General features: G+C 40.6%; 1 protein-coding gene across 1 annotated transcript; it reads left to right on the top strand.

Moving 5' to 3' along the window:
- The first annotated feature begins 244 nt into the window (after positions 1-244).
- On the top strand, positions 245-1,198 carry LOC141058634 (olfactory receptor 6M1-like). Its single transcript, XM_073554827.1, has one exon. It carries the CDS (start codon positions 245-247, stop codon positions 1,196-1,198), a length of 954 nt encoding a protein of 317 aa, XP_073410928.1.
- Positions 1,199-10,776: the final 9,578 nt, after the last annotated feature.

The raw sequence follows: 10,776 nt of genomic DNA on the forward strand, positions 1-10,776 counted from the left end.
CGGGTTTCGTTTCATGAAACCCGACTTTGCCAAAAGTCGGCGACTTTTGAATTTTTTCGACCCGTTTCGCTCAACTCTAGCCACGACTATCTCCCTTGTCCCCATTACACCTTAACTGAGGGCGTTCCATGATGTAGCTATGCGTCTTTATACCCTAAAGGGCTATTCTACTTAAAATATAAAAAAATAACAAAATAATACACTTCACCCTTCCCTACTACATTGTGTTTACAGGGTTACGATAATGGATAACCAAAGCAGTGCAACACAATTTTTCTTGGTTGGGTTTTCTATCTCATTAGAACTCCAGTCTTTGCTTTTGGTGGTTTTCTTTGTGATCTACTTATCGACTGTGGCAGCAAATGTTGCAATCATTATTTTGGTTCGTGTAGACAACAGACTCCATACTCCCATGTATTTTTTTCTTAGCCAGCTCTTTTTCTTAGAGATCTTGTATACATCGTCGATTGCACCAAAGCTCTTATGTAATTTGGCTGGCTGGAAAACTATATCATTTTATGGATGCTTTCTACAAACATATTTTTACTTCTCTTTGGGTTCCACAGAGTTTTTCCTCCTTGGTGTAATGGCCATTGACCGCTACTTGGCAATATGCAGTCCTTTGCGTTATCACTCAATCATGATTGGTCAAGTATGTGCACAGGCTACTCTAGCTTGCTGGTCTGTGGCTTTCCTATCTGTATTTTTTCTTATACTTTTTATATCTCGCCTGACGTTTTGCCAGCCTGCTATTATCAACCATTTCTTTTGTGACCTCCCAGCTCTTCTGAAGCTTTCATGTAAGGATACCTTCCTAGAAGAAATTACAGTCTTCTTATTTGCCTGCATCATCATTCTCACCTCACTGTTTTTCACTGTTGTATCTTATGGGTTCATCCTCTCTACTATACTTAAAATTCCATCCAATAAGAGAAGGCAAAAAGCTTTCTCCACGTGTGCCTCACATTTCACGGTGGTCACTCTCCTCTATGGCACAGTCATATTTATTTATGATCGTCCTAGCGTGTCCTACCCATTGAATGTCAACAAAGTCATGGCTCTTTTCAACACTGTGGTGACTCCTTTACTTAATCCTTTAATTTATTGCCTACGTAACAAAGAAGTAAAAGAAGCTCTGAGGAAATTGCTAAACACAAAGGGTTTACCAATGGATGGCACAACGTACAACAGAAAGTGACTTTTGTCAGATGTCATGAATAAGATTCCAAGCGAAGAAACGATTGACATTAAACAAAGTCCTGTTATTAACCCAGCAGATAATGGGCAACGAGTGTAAGCTCTTCAGATGTAAAATATGGAATTAAATTACACAGAACCTTTTCACCACCCAAGTATTGCTAAATATCAGTGTAACACAACTTTGCCTGATGAAGGGACCCATGTTGTCTTCGTTGGTCATTAAGCGGTATCATGTCTGAAAGAATAATATTTTTATTTCTCTTACCAAACCCCTTTCTATAAAACAACCTTAAGGGGTATCAAGTTGATCTTAACTCACCACCTTTTAAAAGTTATCAAACTTTCTGATATACTCTTAATACAGTGTTTCAGCCGTTCTCCAATAAAAAAAAATCACATTACCAGTTAAGTTCTGTTTTTAATTGTTATGATCAGCTATTTTCCTGTATACACTGAATGAGAAGTGTTATGAATGAGCATTGGTCTATTTTGCATGCATAGTCAGGTAGATGTTTGGCATGGGAGTTGGAGAGTAAAGCCAATCCTCCCCCCACCCCCACACACACATTAGATGACTGCTGGCCAATAGTTTGGCCTACAGTTACCTTGGCTGTCTCACCCATTCATGAGACCGCTTCTTTGTTGTCTGTAAGAAAGCCACTGACAGAGAGCTCTGCTCTTAGCTCATCTCTATGAAAACAAAGCAACAGGCAGTCTTAAATTAAATCGGACATGCCAGATTGACATCTTCCCTGAAATTGATTGGTTGGTACCCCTGTAGGGTTCGAGCTGAGGGAGGCGCGATTAGGTGTTTGTTGGTGCTGATAGGCGGGGAAGGTGTGCTGTGATGCTGATCCCACAGAACTGAGGGGTGACCCACCTCTTGGCGTTGGCAGACACGAGACAGAGACAAGGGTTGTGTCCAATAGTTCAGATTTGTTGGCCGTTTTCTGGACGACCACCGTACTTCGTCACAGGATTAGTCCACACTTCACTTCTTACACAGACCCGGGTACTTTCTCTTCCTTGTATTACCGTTCGTGGCGTCCTCTATGGCTCTTTCCCGCTGTGGCTGCCCTAGGCACTTTCACCACAGCGTTGCGCCCTTTAGAGTACGGCGTCCACCTGAGACTCACAGTCTGTCTCTGTCCGCAACCACTGTCCTTTTGGGTCACCCCCGTGACCATCTCCACTGTCAGTCTCCTGAGGGTTCTTCTGCTGCCTCTCCTCACAGCAGACCCTCCTCTCTTGTGAGCTCCCCTGGCTGACTGGAACTTCCAGAACCTTCCCTGACCTCTTATACTCCCAGTCCCAGTAGCTCTGCCCACTATCACCTGTCAGTAACATCTGACCAATGGCAGTTACCTTGACCCAAGGCAGTTACACAGTCACCCTCCTACACTCATCACTGCCCGCCAATGGTCAAACTCCCACATAACACCCTTTTCTCTGTATCTCAGCCAACACTGCGCTATCTCTGTCTCTCATTACAGACAGACCTGTCCGTCAGCTCAACCTCCCCACACCCCCATACACATTAGAATATTGGTCACACTCGTCAATATCAGCGGGCTCGGACGGCATTAGTCTAATATGTATGGGGGCAGGGGCATATTGTGCAAAAACCTGTAAGATGACAAATGTATTGCATGAAGCTGATAAACAGCTAATCAGGGAACCAGTCAGTGAGCAGTCTGTATGTGAACACAGACATTCATACCACTGGGAACTATGGGAAAGGGTAAATGGGACACTGGGGAAGCTATAAAATATCAAATAACTTTTAAGATTAACAAGTCAAAACAGTATGGGGAGAATTGAAAATACTTTTTATTTAACTGTAATACCCCTTTAAACTGTTCAAATAAATAATCTAAATATGTTAAAAAAATGATCATTACAAATGAACAGGTAATAAATATATATATTAATTAATACATAAATATTCTTCAAAAATGGTGCAAATATTATCAAAATGTATAAATGAAGTGACTTTAAGCTATAAGCAGACATGTGTTTCCCACTTTTTTCATATATAGTGATATGAATTCATTATTTTTAAGTTTTAAAAGAAAAACCCTCCTTTTAAGAAAATAAAATGTAAATTGGATAACTTTGTAAATAGTTTACTTTTTTTTACTTAACTTATTAGTTATCTTACAATATTCAGGATAATTCAGAATTTGACTGGATCTACTTAGTCCAGAGACTAGTTCGGAAACATTCCACTTATTCTACTTGAAACGTCACTAGATGGTTTTCAACCTAACTCCATTTACTAACATAGTACTGTACTTTGTATGAATTGAGTTGAAATTCGATTTAAAATCCGAAAAAATATGTCATGTCTGAATATTGCCTATTCTCACTGCACACAGAGAAGGCCGATTTCATGTATTTTTAATTCTACATTTAGCACTTTTATTCCAGTCCATAATACACAGCTATGTATAAGATACAGGGCTATCCACATAGGAATATAGGATATGATATAAATGTAAAAATGCAAAATGGACGACTTCCATCTAGGTTGTGGATGCAGAATATTTACAATATGGATGCATGTTCAATATTACCCATTTGTCATCAGCATTACATCAAAAGTAAAGGGTTTGTATTATGAATTTCAGTTTCCACTATAGAATCTACCCATCAGTATTAGCAATCTGTGGAATGTAAAATACTACAGCAACATTGTTTGTTGACATATTGATGCAGTATGATCTGTAATACAGATAATTGTATTTTACATGTGTAAAAAATGCATTTGTGTAAGTTATTTTTTCATTAAATGTGTGTATACAGTTGTGTGAAAGTATTTGCCCCTTCCTGATTTCTCATTCTTTTGCATGTTTGTCACACTTAAATGTTTCAAATCATCAAACAAATTGCTATATTAGACAAAGATAACACAAGTAAACACAAAATGCAGTTATTAAATGAAGGTCTTTATTATTAAAGGAAAAAGAAATCCAAACCTACAAGGCCCTGTGTGAAAAATTGATTGCCCCCCACACTTAAAGGGAATCTGTCACCCCTTTTTTCGAATATGAGCTGCCGACACCGACATCAGGGGCTCATCTACAGCATTCTAACCTGAAAGAGAAGAAAAAAAGAGTTAGATTATACTCACCCTGGCATCCATTCCGGTCCGATGGGTGTCGCGGTCAGGTCCTGCACCTCCCATCTTCATGCGATGCCGTCCTCTTCTTTTCTTCCTGTCGTGGCTCCGGCGCACTGCTCTGCCCTGTTGAGGGCAGAGCAGAATACTGCAGTTCGCAGGCGCCGACCTCTTCTGGTGCCTGCGCACTGCAGGACTCTGCTCTGCCCTCAACAGGGCAGAGCAGTGCGCCTGAGCAGGAGCCGGATGGGAGGTGCCGGACAGGACCACGACACCCATCGGACTGGACCACCACCCCGGTGAGTATAATCTAACTTTTTTCTTCTCTTTCAGGTTACATCGGGGGCTTATCTACAGCATTACAGAATGCTGTAGATAAGCCCCTGATGTCGGGGCCGGCAGCTCATACTCGAAAAAAGGGGTGACAGATTCCCTTTAATTTATGTTTTAAGTGTGGTTTATCACATATTTAGGAAGCTGAGTTGAAATTCCCTACCCACACCCCAAAAGACTCATTGCCAGTTATCGCAAACGCTTGATTGCAGTACACAACTGTTTATGTATAGTGTGTATTGTGAGTGTATTATTATACTCAGCAACCGCAGCTTTCTCAGGGGTCCAGCGTTGTCTCGCTCCTCTTCTCAGTGACGTCTCCGTAATTCAGACTACCCGGCTCACTCTATGCTCTATGTAGGAACCGAAAATCTCTTTTAGGTTGGGGTCAGACATGCGAGAAACTCGCACGAGTCTCGCATGTCAGTACCCAGTACTGCTGCAGGCACTCGGACAGGAGCGTGCAGCTGCATGTATTTCTATGCAGCCGTACACTCCGGTCCTGAGTGCATGTCTGACCTTGGCCTCACACTGAAACTGTGGAGCCTTGTTCTGACACTCCATAGCCTTGCATTGCACTGTACAAGTCACTTTCAGGTCACGCAGAGCGCAGTGTGACAAGCAGAGTCTGCAGAGCGCTGATGTCACTAAGAAGAGGAGCAGAATGGCGCTGGATCCTGAAGAAGGTAGGGGTAGGTAAGTATATTAACACATAAACACTACACCACATTTAATGAAAAAAAAATTCATGGGAGTTCTTTCTAAAGAAGTTCTCTTTTTTAAAGATTAACTCTAGTGATCATGTTATAATCAAGTCCATCATAAAAATGACATTAAAGAATGCATGTGTGTTACATTAATGAGCAGGCCAGAGGAGGAACATTCTGGAGTTCTAAGAGGAGGTGATAAAAGTCCTAATAATAAGGGACCAGGAGAGGAAGGCCCAGTTGATCTGTAAGAGAGATCACAAATTCTAGAGAAACACTTTTCCCAGTGAAGGACTCCACACTGTTGAGAAGGGGATATTCAAAAACATGTGCAGATTATGTTTTAAAAAGTGGAAAGAAAGAACATCATTTACCCATGTAATCCTGAGTTACAAAGCCTTCCCTGAGTATTGAAAATTGCTTCAGAATTTACCATATGTTTCTGGCATTGTAAATTTACCATTCATAGCCTATTCTGATGGACTGCAAACACATTTTTTTATTTAAGACCTGCCTAGCAAAATGTAGTTACACTTTCTGGACTGCTATCAGACATTTACGGCATATAATTTTATGTCAGATATATTTCAAATGGTAATACCCCTATAAAATTTATTGCGGCCCATGGGAGTGATTGAACATGACAATGTGGCCCTCGAACCAGAAAAGGTTATGCACCCCTACTTTTGGTGTTTCAAAAGAGCTTAAGAAAATAACAAGAGAAATGTAAAATGTTACATCTTTTACAGATATGCAGGCTAATTATTATTTTTCTGTAATACACCCTGTATAGTAACATAGTAACATAGTTATTAAGGTTGAAGGAAGACTATAAGTCCATCTAGTTCAACCCATATCCTATCCTAACTTGCCCTAACATGTTGATCCAGAGGAAGGCAAAAAAAACCCATGTGGCCAACAGTAAGCTTCACATTGGGGAAAAAAATTCCTTCCCAACTCCACATTCGGCAATCAGACTAGCTCCCTGGATCAACGCAATATAAAGGAAACTAGTGTATATACCCTGTAATATTATACTTTTCAAGAAAGGTATCCAGACCCGTCTTAAATTTTAGTAGGGAATCACTCATGGTCTTAGAGATATCCTATATGTGACTCAAATAAAAGCCTCAAAAATTATTATACTGGTAAGAGTGATCCTCAATAACTTTCCTTTTTCACTCATTACTCGTTATTGCACCTCCTATTATTACCGTCCATTATAGTGATCACAGTGCCATAGCAGCAACCTCCTTCACTGTCCATCTCCTATTCATGCCATAGTAGTAATGGAAGAAAGGCTTTGACATACAGGGAGCTGTTATAAAAAATATTCATGTAGAGGTGTTAAGCTTAGTCTACCAGTGGGTACAGTAAATCCCATACTATGTTTTCAGTAACTTCTAGGCAGGGGGAACATTTCAGGCAACAACTCTGGTGCCTATCCATTCATATGCTATATTGATTAGTGTATTTTAATGTACTCATGCCACATAATGCCCTGCAATCTAACGTGGCAGCTGCTGGCCAAAATATCTTTAAAATATTCAAGAGAATTTTCAACAAATTTTCACGTGGGCGTTAGGCTCTTGGAAGTCACCATTTGAAAGACACTAGTGATCAGCAAGCGTGGTCATCACTGCTCGATACTCGATCGAGCATCTGGGTGCTTGGGTACGCTTATTTCTCGATTGAATATTGTGGATGCTTGGGTGCCAGACTCGAGTCCCTGCCCCGCATGTTTTGATGCTGTTCAGGTGTGTTCCCACAATCAGTGTTTGTTCGGGTGTTCACGCAGCTGAAATTCCTCACAAATCCTGCACCTCAGCTAACTTGCATGTTTCCTTGCGTTTTTGACTCTCTTTGGTATGTTATTAAATGTACATGGTCATCATTAGGGTAAAGCAGACTAGGCAGCTGCCTAGGGCTCACACTCCATTGGAGACCCCAGTGTCTACAGCAGAAGCTTCATAACATTATCAGTGAAGCTTCCGATATAGAGACTGGTTAAGGAACTGTAGTGATATCTCGATCATGTGACCATGATGTCTCCACAGGCCATGCACTCTGGGAAAGTCAGGACCTTTGGTGAAGGCCTGGCATTGAAAAAGGATCGTGCAGTGAAATGGCAGATTCCTACCAATCTGAGCTGTCAGATAAGTAGTTCAGCACCCATTGTGTGTGTTGCTCCTGATGAAAATGGCTCCTGTCCTGCTGTCAGCTCCTCCTGTTCTTGGAAGTCCCAGCAGAGGAGAGGGCAGGGAGGTGTCTGCTGGGACAGTGCTGCCGTGGGCAGGAGAAGCTTGCAGTTCATGTCTATAGTACATCTCGTTGGTATATAACCATCAAAAAAGATTAAAAAAAGGTATTGGTCTTATATTGATCACCCATAGACTATTGCATTGTCTGGAGTACATTTCATTGGTATAATAGCCTGAAAAACTTACACCTAGCATCACACCTAGCATCTGATTTACAACATCCGAATGCAGTGTGATTGCTATCCCACTACAATGCGATTTTAACATGAGCTTTTACTTAGAGAAATTCTCTGTCGTTTACACATTGTTTTCAAAGGAAATATTCTTCAAAACACACACATAATATATATATATAAATATATATATATATATATATATATATATATATATATATAGGAAAAGCCGGCAATTCATCTACCGCATATAGTAAAACAGAAAAATCACAGCGTGACAGGTTAGAATAGAATAGACATACAGTACACACATAGAATAGATAGATATAAAGATGTCACTGATATATATATATATATACACAGTATATATATAATATATACAGGGGATGGACAAAATAATGGAAACGCCTGGAAACATCAACAAAAGTTAGTTTAATATGGTGTAGGCAGGGCCGGATTTAAGAGGTGGGTAGCCCGGGGCCCATTTTGGTGGGAGGCCCATTATTCAAGGTGTTGCAATATGTAATGCAAAAACCCAAAATGAAACAAACGCAAGTTTATTTACAAAAATCATTTACACAGAGTAATTCAGGTAAAATCATTCATTTTTTTTTACAATCCAGGCACTTTCCTTGATTTTCGTGCTGCAAAATCACTAATGATATCACTAAAGTCCAATTCACACAGTATATCTGACTCGATGCTCATGATAGCCAAATTTACAAGTCGTTCCTGCTTCATGGATGTCCTTAATCGGTTTTCAACTAATTTGAGTTTTGAGAAGGAATGCTCACCACTGCAGTCTGTTACCATCAAAATTAGATATATCCTTAGAGCTATCTCAATGTTTGGGAAAGTGTCCTGTACACCCTTTTACATGAGAAGCTTGCACATGAAAAGTTCAGTGCTGATATCTTTTGGCTCCTTGTCTGTGAATAAATTGGCAAATGTTACAAACTGACACAGTTCATCGATAAATGTAATGTCCAAGTCATCTGAATAAGACCTGACGAGTTGCTCTGCTGTGGCCTTAGGCTCATCTGAAGACAGTTCTTTCAGATGGCTAAAAAAGCTAAATTTGCTTGATATATCTTTATATGCTTGAAGACGTTGGTTAAGAGAAGCGATAAACTGATCAATGATAGGCAAGAAAGTTTCTGTTCTGTATTTTTCAGAAGGGCTGAGTTGTGCTTCGTCCATATGGCCATAATCCAATGGATTGAGATACACGTTTCGGCGTCTGTGTCGAGTTATCGTCTGAACATACTCAGATGAACCAGACAGCACTTCACCTTGCTTCTCATAAATTTTGAAGGAGTCACGCTTTGATGCGACATAGTTTTTTAAGCTGGTCAGTGATGCCACAGCAGTGATTAGATCAAGTTTTGCAAGTAGCATCTGTTCTTTGCAGGATTTTATTCCAGAAGGTGGTGTTAATACCAATTTCAAGCTGATTCATTTGTCTTAACAGTCTTTCTGCTTCACACCGTACACAGCTTTTTTCTTCAAAGTCATCAGCAATCTGTTTAAGTACATCTTTAATCTGCTGATAGTCATGATTATGGGCCTTAGTAGCGTCTTCTCTGCAGGACCAACGCATTGTTGTGACACGTTTGAGAGTCAATGCTGTTGCTGAGTCAATATTTTTAAAGCCTCAGTCAGGAGATGATGCCGATGCGTTGAAACTGTGAAGAAGAGGAACAGCTTTTCAAGGAAGTCAAAAAAATGTACAGCACTTGAGCAGCTTTCTACAGCATTTTTAGCAACCAGATTTAAAGAGAGTGTGCCGTACAAGGAATCCAGAATGCAAGATTGTTCTTCTCTCTCACTTTGGCTTGCAGGCCGTTGTATTTGCCACTCATTGCAGATGCATTGTCATAACTTTGACCGCGGCAATTTCCCAGGTCTAAGTCATGTCTCTTCAAAAATTCCAACAAGGCATTGAACATGTCTTGAGCGCCATGGCCTTTGTTTGCCATGAATGTTACAAGAGTTCCACAGGGCCATCTTTCTCCATATACCTCAATACAAGGGTTAGCTGGTCAATGTGAGCTGCATCTGGTGTGGAGTCCAAAGAGATGGAGTAGTATTTTGATTTGTTAACTCGAGAAATAATTTCTCTGAGGACTTGTTCGCCCATGACATTGATCATTTCTTGAGTTGGCTTGAGTTTTGATATGCTGTGCAAAAAAGTCGTCGTTCTGGGCGATGAGTTCAAGAATGCCCAGAAAGTTTCCATTTCTAGGTGATCCAACCAATTCGTTAGCTCCTCTAAATGCTAAGCCACGCTCGGCAATAAACTAAATAACATTTACTACTCGTTTCAATACTGACCTGACCTCCAATAATGCTCCTGAGCCTCGACCTGTTGTGTTAGCTCCGTATCAATTTGCCCAATCGCTTTTAACCTCATATTGAAAGCAATTGCAGAGTTCAGATGTTCCGCTGACTGCTCATGACTTTTTATACGTTCTTGTGAATGTTTCCAATCACAGAATCCATTAGACTCAGATGCTGTAATAAAGCACATCAATCTGCACGTGAAGCAGTAAATGCATCCTTTAGAGGGAGAGAAGCATAACCAATTCCTCGTTATGACTTCTCCATTATGATTTTGACGACGGAAAAGCCCAAGTGTGCACATCCTTGGAATATTGCGGTCCTTTCTAGGTTGCTGAACCGAGTGTGCAATGAACAAACTTTCATCACAGTGCTGGATTGTTGATACACTCCTTTTCAGCCAGTAATCTCGCATTTGTTCCGAAATAATGGATGGCCAAAGTCCAATGTCATCACCCCCTGGTGGGCCCTCAACTTCACCTTCTTAATAAGACGTGCCTCTAGCAGTCTCCTTTTCTTTGTGTTCTTCAGTTGTGCACATTACTACTTCAGCCATTTCTTTGCCAGGATCAACAACCATTTCCACTGAAGCATTGTCAGGTTGATCAGATTCTACAAGATTCTACAGATTCTACACTCCA

Source organism: Dendrobates tinctorius, unplaced genomic scaffold, assembly GCF_039654945.1.
Source record: "Dendrobates tinctorius isolate UK_male_01 unplaced genomic scaffold, ASM3965494v1 ptg000213l, whole genome shotgun sequence".
NCBI lineage: Eukaryota > Metazoa > Chordata > Amphibia > Anura > Dendrobatidae > Dendrobates > Dendrobates tinctorius.